This window comes from Nilaparvata lugens, chromosome 3 (genome assembly GCF_014356525.2).
Source record: "Nilaparvata lugens isolate BPH chromosome 3, ASM1435652v1, whole genome shotgun sequence".
Lineage (NCBI taxonomy): Eukaryota > Metazoa > Arthropoda > Insecta > Hemiptera > Delphacidae > Nilaparvata > Nilaparvata lugens.
Genome location: NC_052506.1, coordinates 54,156,609 through 54,170,411, shown reverse-complemented (window position 1 = coordinate 54,170,411; position 13,803 = coordinate 54,156,609). Strand labels below are relative to the sequence as shown.

Genomic DNA, 13,803 nt, shown 5'->3' with positions numbered 1-13,803 from the left:
TCTTTTTCAATAAAATTTCAATGTTTACAAGATCGAAAGCTTTGGAAAGATTGGCAATCAGGCCACATACCCTGGATCCTCCATCCACAGAATTCAGCACTTCATTTATAAAAGAAAGAAGCGCATCACCTGTAGAAGTGCCGGGCCTGAATCCAAACTGTTTAGGGGACAGCAGTTTTAACTTGTTTAAGTACTTTCTTAATCTGTGGAGCACTATGTATTCGAATATCTTCAGAAATACAGGTGGATTGGCAATCGGTCTGAGATTTTCAGGAAGCTTGTGGTTACCTTTCTTATAAATGGGGACTACCTTAGAATATTTCAACTTTAATGGTACACAACCGGTTTTCATTGATTTATTAAAGATATAAGTCAGAGGTTCAATTATATGTTCGGCTGTCTGTTTTACTAGATAGTTTGAAATATTGTAGTGATCATAGGATTTTTTAATGATTTAATTATCTTTCTGAGTTCTGTTCTACTTGGATATTTAGCCATGAAGGAATAATTCCTTCATGATAACCCAACAACTTTGGGTAAAAAGGTAGACATTGACGAGCTGTGCATATTTTATGATTTAGATAAAGAAGGAATCATTGATGAGCTGGGGATATTTGCAACTATCTACAGAGCTATCTACTCAAGTATCGACATCAATGATGAAGCTTTTATGGAAGAAAATACACAACATAATAACAAAGCCGAAGCTGGCTCATTCCACCAAGATGACAGAACATCAGGAAGTTTCACTGACAATGGCCCATATAAAACCAGAGCAAATTCTCATGAGCAAGAGCATGGAGCATAAGGTTTTGCTCATGAGCATTAGGTAGAAGCATTAGCATTTGCTCATTTTTATATGAATAAGCTTTACCTTATACTCTTACCTTATGCTCCTGAACTCTGGAGAAAATTTGCTAACGTATTTTAAAGATTTTTCATCAGCTGATTCGCTTTTGTAGCCTTACTTTGTTTTTATAGCTCACGGAACCGCTAAATATGCAAGTAGGGGGCACCACTTGTGTTTGCCTCGTCTGCTCTGTTTTCTATTTATGAATAGAGTTTTAGGTTAGTTAAGTTTGGAATTTTGAAATAATAGCGTGAAAAAATGTCATCTCTATAATAATCTTCAGCATATTCTTATAATATCAATAGTCTTCTTATAATCGTCTACACTCTCATCTTCTTAAATGCCTATTTCCTATTCTGTGATGGTTATCTTTATATCGAATAGGTATCTTTTGTATCTATCCTTTTGTAGGGATAATGGTGATATATAAATCATGGTTGAATCTAAAAAGAGTTTTATAGTTTTCAACTATTGGTTGTGATTGTGTCTTTTATAGTTTCCTCTTACTCACACGAATTAGTTGAGCCATTTTACTATGAGCAAATGGTGAAAAGCTGCTCCAGAGTACTCACCTTTTTGGAAGCATTTGCTTCAAAAGTTGAGCAAATGCTCTAGTTTATTCATACAATTTTGAACAAAAGCTTTTACTTTTGAGCAAATGCTCAAACTATTTTTTTGATGAGTATGAGCAAAAGGTTTTGCTCACGTTTATTCATAGAAAATGAAGCAAATGCTTCATATTTTGGAAGTATAAGCAAATGCTCAACTTTATTCATATGGCCCAATGAAGAGACTAATTACCAACAAACTGTACATAGATGGTTGGGAAGAGGGTTTATTAGGCCATATAGGTGCCTCTTGAATCTCTCAGGGCTGCCAATCCTCCTACTAGAGTAAATGCACCAGTAATAGACAATTCACCAGTAATTGGCACTTCATTATTCATTTACTAGTTGTAAGCTTTCTATTGGCTGTTTTCTTCATCAGTTAATATCTTACACTTTTCTCCACCATCTACTGCAGAGCTGAATCGGGTGTTTGTTGGTGTCTGAGTTGAGGAAATTTTTTGTTGTTCAGCTGCTCAATTTCATCAATTTTCTAAGGAAAAAACTAAGAGGTAAGTGTTCACATGTTGCTATCTGTACAGTGTGTAGATGGAAATATAAATTAAGAAATAATATCACTGGTTTCTTTATTAAAAATCTATAATTTAATAACCTCAATTTTTTGGAGCGAAAATAGGGGTGCCAATTACTAGAAATTGATTATGCTGTTTCCCCCACTTATTGGCAGTGACTGCCAATTAATGAGTTCATAAAAATCTAGTAATTGGCACTGAATATAATTTTTCTCTAAGGCCGTAGGTAAGTACAAAACAAAATAGTGAAATTCTATAGTTACTGAGTGAGGTGGTAGAAACTTGTCTAGGCTAGTTAACTAGGCCAATAAAGTATACTTACACTATTTATTGTTTAATTAGATATTCGAGGGACTTTGTGGTAGCCTAGCTAATGATTTTTTTTGTTTGCAGATAAGCATGGCGCGGTCTAAGAAAAAATGACTGAAGTTTGAATACAGTGAAGCTGATATGGATGCAGCTATTGCCGCAGAGAGAGAAGAAGAAACTGCTTTTGCTGTTAGTAGGAGATTTGGTGTGCCGATGTCAACCCTTGTGAGTAAAGCAACTGGTAAAACTCCAATCCAGTGGAAGATGGGACCACCGCTTACTTTGGGACATACCATTTAAAAGATGATAACTAACTGAATCTGCTGGATTTTCAGTTAAACAAAAAGTGACAGAAATGAAAATTGAAACCAATTTTACAAATGGTACTCCAGGGAAGAAGTGGATAGAGCTTTTTCTAAATCAACATCCCAATATAGTTTTGCATGAGACAGAAAAACTAAGTAAAGTGTGTGCTTCAGTCACTGAAAAAGAAATCCATGTGTGGTTTGCAGAAGTTCAAGATTATGTTCCTGAAAAAATCTTTGTGAAGTTTTGAAAGATCCTACATGGATCTTCAACCTAGAAGAGACTGGCTTCATGCTTTGTCTTAATACAGGCAAAGTTTTAGCAGCCAAAGGCCAGAAGAACATCTATGAAGTACTTTCCGGTTCTGCTAAGGAAAATATAACAGTTCTAACAACTGTAAATGCTGCTAGGAAAAGTGCTCCTACACTTGTTGTGTATCCTGGCCAGATAAAAACCATTTTTCCTGCAAACATCGATTGGGCTCTAGGCAGATCTGAATCCAGCTGGATGAATGGTAATGTTTTTTTTTTGAATTTATAGCCAATAATTTCCATCATTGGTTAAAACAGCAAAAAATAAAGATGCCAACTATTTTGTTTATGGACGGGTATTCAGCACATCTTACCTACCATTTGAGCAAATTTCGTGCAGACCATGAAATAGTTCTCATTGCATTACCAACAAATGCCACACATCCACTGAAACCACTGATTATGGGCCTTACTGGTTTACCTCATTCTTGGAGCATAATAAGGAACTATCAGTAAGGTTGTATAATAATATCAAAAGGAGTATAGCTGAAATGAGCCTGTCTGTAATAAAAAGCTATTTTTGAAAAATCGACTGTAATTCTTGCAAGTGTAACACCTGATAAAATAATAGATTTTGTTGAAACGAACATGACAGATGATCCTGGGAGATCCATAGTTATAACTAACTGAAAGTAAGCAAACAGCACATATTTGTGCCAGCCTCTGGATGTTTCATTCTTTGAACCTCTCAAACGTTCATGGAGAGCCCAACTTTTAGAGTGGAAAAGGTCTAATAGAGGGTCAATTCCAAAAGACAAATTTCCAAGGATATTGAAGAACTCGTTGAATAGGATGAAAATATCATTAAATCTCAAAGCAGGATTTATGGCTTGTGGTATATCTCCACTAAGTCCTAATGAAGTCCTGAAAAGGCTTTCTGATAGAGACAATGTATCAATGATGAGAGGTGAAGGTGATGCAGCACAGACAAATGAAAATGACATGCCATGGTCTGAACGTTTTGTTGACATCATAAAAATGACAAGGTTTGGGGAGGGACCAAAACAAAGGGTTTCACACAAGAAGGTGTCAGCAGCTCTTGGATAGAGTGTGTCTGTGGAGTATTTCTAAGAACATGTTGAACCAGGCTTCACTTTGGAAAGGGAAGAGTCCTCTAGTCAGTCAAGTGAATCTAGTGATGATGGCAACTGTAATACACAAGAAATTCCTCTTCCAGATTTTGATAATATAAAAGATAATGATTTTCTTCTTGTTAAATTGAATTATGATGAAGAACCGAGAAAATCAGTCCAGAAAAATTTCATCTGTAAAGTGATTGGACAGTTTGAAAACAATGAGTGGCCCTGTTCATTCCTTAGAAAAAGTACCAAATGTGACCAGACTTTCATTTTTCCAACTGTGATGGTCGAACTATCTGTGAAGAAAAACAATATAATAAAAGTTTGAGAACAACCCATTATTAGCAGAGGTAGTCATATTTTCCAGTCTTCTTCTATCAATCAGTACAAAATTCGATAAAACAAAATTGTAATTAAAGACAACTACCAAGCCAAACAGTGGTCTCAGTCAGTGAGAGAGGTTGGATGGAAACCACTTCTTCAATTGGTTTCGTGATGTATTTTAAAAAAACATTGGGGAACAAAGACCAGTGTTGTTGATTCATGATGGTCATGCAAGCCACATTTGAACCAATCTTATAAGATTGGCTCAACAGAATCAAGTGACAATCATGAAATTGCCACCCCATAACACCCATGCTCAAAACAAACTGGGATAAAGAGCTGTGTAAATGCAGTGACAGAACCCTAGGAAAAATTCTAAAGCCTGATTTTTTAGCTATTTTAACAAAATGTGCTGATCATATCTCACCAAATATAATAAAAAAAAGCTTCAGGGCAACAGGCATTTACGATTCAGAAAAAAGGTCCAAACAAAGAAGCTATTTCTCAAAACATTTTCTCTGCAAGTGACCTTTCAAGATACAAGAAGTATCTTACTGACAGTAATCCCCAACAACAGGCTTTAGCAACAACTGACAACCACCAACAACAAACCTCCTCTGAGCCACCTGCAATGGAGCACCCAGCGATTGCTGAGCAATCACAACACACTGAGCAACCATCGTCAATGGAGCACCCAGCGATTGCTGAACAACTGCAACACACTGAGCAACCACCGTCGATAGAGCACCCAGCGATTGCTGAGTAACCACAACACACTGAGCAACCACCATCAATGGAGCACCCAGCGATTGCTGAGCAAGCAGAACACACTGAGCAACCACCTACAATGGAGCAGCCAGCAAGTGCTGAACAACAATGGAGTCTCTCAAAGGAGACTAATTCTATTTCCACTACATGATATGAACTAATTGATCAAATTGAACTAATTTCATGAATTGAGTGATGTGTTATGTATTTAGCTGTATTTTTCAACAAAACTACTTATTTTTCCTGTTTTTTATAATATGAAATTATGTACAATAGGGGAAAGTTGGACAAAACCGGGACGTTGGGTAAAACCGGGACGTTGGGTAAAACCGGGACATGCTGTTTTGTGGCTGTATGGTACTGCAGTACCATATGATTGCAGTCAACTGGCAATCACTTGAACTACGTGACCACTCACCATTAGAAGTTCTAATGAGTCGTTGACTCGTTTACCGGTTCAGTTATAAAGTAGTTAACTAGTTAATTTAAACGTTTTGCCTTTTAATATTTTTTTTAAACTTTTTATTAATTATTATTAAGATGTCTGATGTAGAAGAAAGTACTAGTGATGAAGAGAAACGTCTTCCAGGAAAAAAACACAGACTAGGAAGGGAAAAAGTACTTCTGAAAATAAGAGAAAATTCGTTCATAAATATAGGGCAGAGTGGGAAAGGGATAGTGCATTTAAAGACTGGATAAAACCAAACAAAAAAGGGGCAGAATATTTCCACTGTAGGATTTGTAATGATGACAATAAAGCAGGTTTGTCAGCTGTTAAAAAACATTGCATGTCTGAAAAACACTTAAAAAACTGTAGGTCAGTGAAATCGTCAAATTTGGGGCAGAATATTTCCACTGTAGGATTTGTAATGATGACAATAAAGCAGGTTTGTCAGCTGTTAAAAAACATTGCATGTCTGAAAAACACTTAAAAAACTGTAGGTCAGTGAAATCGTCAAATTCGTTAGTTCAAAGCTTTTCTCAAGCAACTACTTCGAAAAATAAGGTGAAAAAGGGAGAAATAAGACTAGCTAGTTTTATTGCCGAGCACAACATTTCTATAGAGACTTCTGACCACTTGGTAGAACTAATCAAATCTGTTTGTCCGGACTCCAAAATTGCAAAAAATATGTCTTGTAATAGAAGTAAGTGCACTGCTCTCATAAACAACGTTATTGGTAAATCAGAATTTGAAGAATTAGTTACTCTAATGCAGAATAATAAATTTAGTATTATTGTTGATGAATCTACCAATAGAACATCTGAAAAACACCTTGCAGTAGTAGTGAGAACCTGCACTGATGACTTGAACATTTGCGATGATTTTTTAGCTTTATTGGAAGTCACAGATGGGACTGCTTTGGGGCTGTATAAACTTCTCACCCAATTTTTCAATGACAACGGGATTCCATACAAATCCAATTTATTAGGGTTTGCTGCTGATGGGACAAACACAATGATGGGTGCCAAACAGTCTCTGCAATCTTTATTGAAACAAGATGTACCCAACCTGTTCATTATGAAATGTGTTTGTCATTCACTAGCGCTATGTGCTTCATATGCCTGCGAGAAGATTCCCAAGGACGTGGATAATTTAATAAGGAATATTTACAACTATTTCAAATCGAGTCCTAAAAGGCAGAATGAGTTTAAGGAGTTTCAAAAATTTGTGGAGATGAAGCCACACAAATTGTTGAGGCCTTGCCAAACAAGGTGGCTATCTCTTCTTGCGTGTGTTGAAAGAGTTCTAGAACAATATCCAGCCTTATATTCTATATGTTCGAGGAGAATACCTGATTGATGAGAATGCAAAGCACATTTATGACAGTCTGACAGAAATAAACAAATTGTATCTTTTTTTCTGGAACATATACTGCCCACCATTGTCAATTTAAATTTAGAGTTCCAATCAAAAAACCCGAAAATTCAGAACCTCTACTCCCACATTGAAACAGCCTACAAAACAATCTTGGATTGCTATGTTGACCATCAGCTGATGAAAGAGATAGATGTCACACAGTTCCAATACAGGAATCCAAGTAACTTTGCTAAGCTTGAAAATATTTATTTAGGTGCTAAATGCACTGAAATTCTGTCAAGCGAAAATCCTGTAGTCACAAGACAAGAAATTCAAACATTCCGGATCAACTGCCTGAACTTCTACGTAGAGTGCGCACACCAGATTTTTCAAAGATTCCCTTTTCATTCAGATCATGTAAAATGCCTCAAAAATTTGAAATTCCTTGACAAAAACAAATTCAATCTCTAGCTCCAGCTTCTTTATCATTCAAAAAAGTTATTAATGTTTATACTGTAGCTTTAGACAGGGAGTGGCGTTTACTCAGAAATACACCCATAGAACTACAGGAAAAGATCAAAGTTCTACTGTATCGTTTTGGAAGGAAGTAAAGAAAACAAAAAAAGGAGATGACATGGAAGCTTTTCCAAATCTAAATTCATTCGTCGCCCAAATATTCACTCTTCCACATAGCAGCGCTTGTGTTGAGAGGGTGTTCAGCGCAGTGAATCTCAATAAAACAAAAACACGTAACAGACTGAGAACTAAAACCTTGACTGGTTTGCTACATAAAAAAACTTTATTAAGACAAAAAACAAGAGCTGCTTCGACTTTGAAGTCAACAACAAAATGTTGATGAAACATAACAATGATTATGTACTAGATAAATAAAAATTGAACAAAGTGTAAATAGGATTATTTTTTGATTTCCAGTAGTATTTAATTATTTCATTTGCATGTATGATTTCTTTTGTAAACATGACTCAGTGTGGGTGCTTACTTGCGTGTTTATAATTGTGTGCATGCATAATAATATTATAAAATAATTACGATAATAGCCTAATTATTATGTCTGATAATAGGAAGAAATATTATGGTAGGTTAGAGTGGGGAAATTGGGAAGAAAGTGGGGAAATTTCGTTGGTCTCAGTGGGGAGGAATATTTTTTTTCACCTGCCAACACTGATTAGAACAGTCTGAGCTGAGTTGCAAGTTAGAACGGATGTTTGCCGATTAGAAAAAAATTTATCAAGTTTTCATGTGAAATTATTGTGAGTTCTCATCAAAATGTTTCATCTTTAAAAACCTTTCCAGTCAGCAACAAGTCAAAAGTAAGTAATATGTCGAATTCATCATCATTTGAAAAGTATTTAACCCTAGAGTTTCTTTGAAAAATCTTGTCTAACTTTGTGTTGCCACCATCTTAATCTTTATGTGCTGTGTGGGGCAAAACCGGGACAAAGACTGTCGTCCAAAACCAGGACGCCCCGGTTTTACCCCACTTTATTTGCAGTTCATATTTTATCATTCATGGCAATTTTAATAATTTATTAGTAAGTTGTAAATATCCTTTTTTATAGAATAACAGGATTTGATAATGCAGAACTGGAATGAAAATTGAAACTAGTTTTTTTATATTCTCAATTCACTTCAACTAGGTATTATTGTTTCAGACATTGTTTCAGACATGCCTCGCAACTATGTCAGAAAGACTACCAGACAGAGTTGGTCCCAGGAAAGCATGGCTGCTGCTATATCAGACGTTCTTCTTGGGCATATGGCCTACAGGAAAGCATCTGCAGCTTTTAATGTTCCACAATCCACACTGGAAGATAGAGTAAGAAAAGCTCGTCAACAGAATATTTCAGCAGAGTGTGCAGCAGAGAAGAGACTAGGTCATTTTACATCAGTTTTCACTCATGATCAAGAGAAAGAAATAGTGCAACACCTCCTCTTCTTAGAAGAAAGGTTGTTTGGCATGACACTACAGGATCTTCAAAGACTTGCTTTTGAATTGGCTGAGAGAAACAACATTCCAAATTCATTCAACAGAGAGAAAAAAATGGCAGAAAAGGATTGGATGTACAGCTTCCTTCAAAGGCATCCTCAGGTCTCTTTGAGAAATCCTGAGAAGACATCTCTTTCTCGTGCAATAGGATTCAATAGAGTTGTAGTGGGAAAGTTCTATGACAACCATCAACATCTGCTGGAAGCTCATTTTCCATTTCACCAAAACTTGTGATGCCTCCTCCTCAAGACTTAAATAGATCCGATCCACAAAAAAGAACTGGAAGGAAAAAAGGTAGAACGTAATCCTCACCTCCAGCCCCTACAAGACTGAGCTGGAGAATGAAAAAGAAGAAAAAGAGAAGAAGAAAACTCCAAAAAGAAAGTTAATGATGATCCCAAATGAAGATAAAGATGCTGCAAACAAGAAGAATTGACAAGAAAAGCAAAAGGAAATTAAGAATAAACAAACACAGGCAAAGAAAACTAAGTGCATTGACAAATCAGCTTCGACTTCGAAAATACAGGATGGAGGCTGGAGACCTGCAGACAACAAGAATCAAAGAGTTGCAGAAGAAAAGAAGAGTAGGCCACATGTACAACCTCAGCTGAAAAAGAAAACTGAAAACTTTCAGAAAACAAGTTCTGAAATTTCTGAAGAAGAAGATGAAGAAGCCTGCCTATTCTGCAATGAACTTTATGCTGAATCAAAAGGAAAGGAAGGTTGGATTCAGTGTGACGTTTGCAAGGGATGGGCCCATGAAGCGTGCTCCAATACTGAAGAAGATGATGAAACATTTGTATGTGATTTTTGTACTGAAGCAAATTATTTATTTAAATGAACAGAATGTACAAGATTTGTAATGCAAGGATGAAAGAAATATGATTTGAATAAAAATATTGATGAAAAATAAGTTTTCAATGTTAATCAAATGATGTCCCGATTTTACCCAACCTATGGGGCAAAACCAGAACAAATGAAATTTTTGTAACATTTCATTCTAGACAAAACGGTATGATTAAAGTATACAGAAAGTGAACAGATAATCGATTAAAGGAAGTTTTATTGAAAACTGTAATGTAAAGTTATGCAATAAAATTACAGTAAATGCTCAAAAATGTTGCCATTAACTTCAATGCATCTTTCTGCTCGTTTAAGAATTGCTCTTGTTGCTTTTCGTAGTTCTACGGGGCTCTCCTTTAACTGCACAAAGGCTTCATTAATTCGATCAAGTAACGCCTCACGGGAATTTACTTTGACCTCGTAAACATGATCTTTCATCCATCCCCATATGCAGAAGTCCAATGGCGTATGATCTGGTGACCTTGGTGGCCAGTGTATAGGACCACCACGACCGATCCATTTATTTGGGAACTGATGATTTAGATAGGTGGAAACATCATTTGAAAAATGTGGCGGTGCGCCATCATGCTGGAAGTACATCTTGCGTCGCGTTGCAAGAGGAACATCTTCCAGCAATGTCGGTAATTCTTCTTGAAGAAACTGTAAGTACGCCTGACCTGTTAAGCGCTCTAGAAAAATAAACGGTCCAATTAGCTTATCATCAATAACACCACACCATACATTAATGTTAAAACGGTATTGAAAGTTACGTTCAATTGTTGCATGAGGGTTCTCTTCTGCCCATGAATGTTGGTTTCGTAAATTGTTGATACCATCACGAGTGAACTGTGACTCATCGGTAAATAAAATGTACTTGAAGAGTTGACGATGATTGACTAACCAATTGCAGTACTCCAAGCGATGTTCATTGTCTCCTGGTTGTAAATGCTGTACTTTTTGTTTATGGTAGGGATAAAGGTTGCTCTTATTAAGTGTTCTCCAAACATTACTTTGCGAAACCCTAAACCGCTTTGAAATACGTCTTGTACTAATACCTGGACTACGTTCAACAGCAGCAATAATGTTTTCTTCTACATTAACATCATGTTGGCGAGGGCGGTCAGACTGGATCTTTACGCTTGGAAGTGATCCTGTTTCCCGTAACGTACGAAATGTAGAAATAATGGTTCTAGCATTTGGAATTCTACGGTAAGGGTAACGTTGTCTGTATTCTTCCACAGCGATTGTAGCATTGCCTTCACATACACCGTAAATAAACACCATATCGGCGTATTCTTCAGTTGAAAAAAGTATGGCATTACTACTCCAACAATTTAATAATTACTATGGACAAAACAATGCTAACACGGACTAAAATTCAATACGACGAACAGAACAATACACACGTGGACTAAAACTCAGTTGTTACCTCTCAAGGAATTAAAATTCTACATTTCAAATCACATCATTGTTGATCAGCTGTTATTGTAGTGCCAACTTATGAAAAACAAATTATCCGCTCAACATGTGTATTTTTTTTTATTATTTATGTTTGTTGTTTATGTTTATTTCTTTATTTTAAAACTGTGTTTTAATATTATTTTATTTTGAAATTTTAGTAAAAAAATTAAGGTGTTAAATTTAAGTAAAAATCATTAACTTTTTACAGATCTTTAATAAGAAATCAACAGAGTTATTGTCGGCCAAATGAAAAACGTGTGTTGTTCTGTTTTCAATAAAACTTCCTTTAATCGATTATCTGTTCACTTTCTGTATACTTTAATCATACCGTTTTGTTTAGAATTAAATTTTCTACAAGTTTTGTTCTGAAATTTGATCAGTTTATTGGTAAAATAACAAAGCGATTGCTGGCCAAATGTAAAAATTGTGTTTTTTTACTCAATGTTTTTGCATTTTACACTGGATTACTCAAAAACTACTCATCTTACAGTTCTGGGACCTGTTCTAATCAATTTTTCAGGTAAAAAACCATAAGAAACAATGGCATTTGCCCCTAAATTTAACTTCCCAGAATTTCAGAGAGTCTTCATTTACTCAGCGGAACTGAAATCCAGGCGAAATCTTTAACTCTGTATAACTCGCTAACGAAACATTTCCGGACCTATGTTTATATAAGTTTTTTTCATTATTTTTACATATTGAATGAGCTCTCAAAGTTACCGCATATCCTCGTGAATCACCCTGTATATGTAAATATGGGAGTGTGTAAATATATAGATATGTGAATGTTAATATTTTGATAGAATGTAATTTTATTGTATATAGTTATGGGGCCAGGCATACATTGCCAAGTATGGAAATTTCATCAAAAGTATGATCATGACCTAGAACATGACACACTATAATGGATAATTCTCCGTGTGGGTCTATGGCATATGTGGATCAGCTTTTATCCCCTGTTGTTAGTACCAAATACAAGTATTCACAACAGGCCAACCTCTTACCAGAATGGAGAGGTGCCAATCAAAAGGGACATGCAGGTCCTGGCTGGCGCAAACAATAGACCTTATTGCACTTCAATAATTTTCTGATTTTCAGATAAGAGTTGCGATGGAAAAAAATTACGTAACTACAAAAATATATGTGAGTAGGGATACCTTGTCATGTCATTATAGCCAGACCACAATGATAGAAGTTAATACTTTTATACAGTAGTTAACATAGGTTACAGTCAGTCTGAATTTTCACAAGAAAAAAGTTCCACTGATGATATGTTATTTTTGGTTCACTGTGTATCATGTTTCTATTATAGTCTAGGCAATTCATAAGTACTGAATTTGAACGTTCATGAAAATTTCACAGATGATATTATAATAATGAACCAACGAGTTGTAGGCTATTCCTTACAGAGTATAATGAGAATTTTCATAATGGCAAGGAAAGTTGTGTGAGCACGCCACACCAGATTTTTTGATTTGTTCATACCTGAAACAGCAGGGCTTGAAGGAGCAAAACTCTTGATTTATGATGGCCACAATTCTTACATATTATTGAAACTTGTTGAATTGGCAGAAAGAACAATGTCATACTTTTTGCCTTCCACACACATATCACATATCCTCCAACCTTTGCGTGTGGCTGTAGATGTGGATGGGGCTACAAAACTTCTTCAATGAAACAAAATTCCATAATGTAGACAAGCCTAATTTTCCAAGAGTTCTGAAAAGGCCTTTCTGGGGGCTATCTCAGTTGTGCAAATGCTATTAGTGGGTTTGAAGCAGCTGGAATTTATCTTCTGAACAAGGAGAAGGTTTTCAAGAAGATTCATACCACAGCTGCATTTGAAGAGGTTAATGAAGTTTCTGTAACAGCCTCTAGGCCTACTTCATCAGTAAGTAATACTACATCACAGTCCACACAAATGTCTGATAAATCTGCTTCACTGACTCTGAAAAAGCTCTAGAGCAATCTCTCTATTGTCTGTTCTAAGAATGACACACAAACCCCATGAATCTGTTAGCAGAAAGTGATCGACTTGTACATTTGCTGTAAGTTTGACTTCACCAGAAGCCAAAAACGTTTACAATCTATCGAAAGAAGAAGCAAAATGTTGAACAAATGGGGATAAAAAAGACGAAATTAAAAAGAAACTGATTGAAGAAAACAGCAGCTCTTTGGATGAAGCTGTTAATGATTCCTCTGGAAGATTTGGAGATGGACAATGCAATAAAGAAGCCTGATTCTGTGGAAGATGAAGACTGGTTGCTTGTTCAGTTGTGTTAAATATTTTTTGCCCATCTGTTCTTGGATTAAGGATATTATTCTTACCTTTTTGAAATTGTGTTCCAGGAGAATGTCCTACCATCCTCCATCCTTGTGCTATGGAAACTGGCACTGACCCAACTGTAAGTCAACACACAGTCAGTTCTACTGAAATGATATATTCTTCCAGTGTTACTACTGATGTAAGTGACAAGTCAGTGAAGTCTTGACAACAAATGTGACAATGCAAATGACCCAGATAATGTGCAACTGACTCAAGATTCTTGTGTCAATCATACACAATGTATCAGTTCGCCTCTAGACTTCGAGGAGTAAACATCGTGTG

The 13,803-nt window shown here is 36.0% G+C and overlaps 1 protein-coding gene across 1 annotated transcript; it reads left to right on the top strand.

The window, feature by feature from the left end:
• Window positions 1-5,391: 5,391 nt before the first annotated feature.
• LOC120350252 lies at window positions 5,392-7,988 on the top strand. Its single transcript, XM_039422835.1, has 3 exons — window positions 5,392-5,902; window positions 6,028-6,882; window positions 7,409-7,988. The coding sequence occupies exons 1-3, from the start codon at window positions 5,874-5,876 to the stop codon at window positions 7,737-7,739; spliced, it is 1,215 nt and encodes a 404-aa protein (XP_039278769.1). The 5' UTR covers window positions 5,392-5,873; the 3' UTR covers window positions 7,740-7,988.
• The last annotated feature ends 5,815 nt before the right edge of the window (window positions 7,989-13,803 follow it).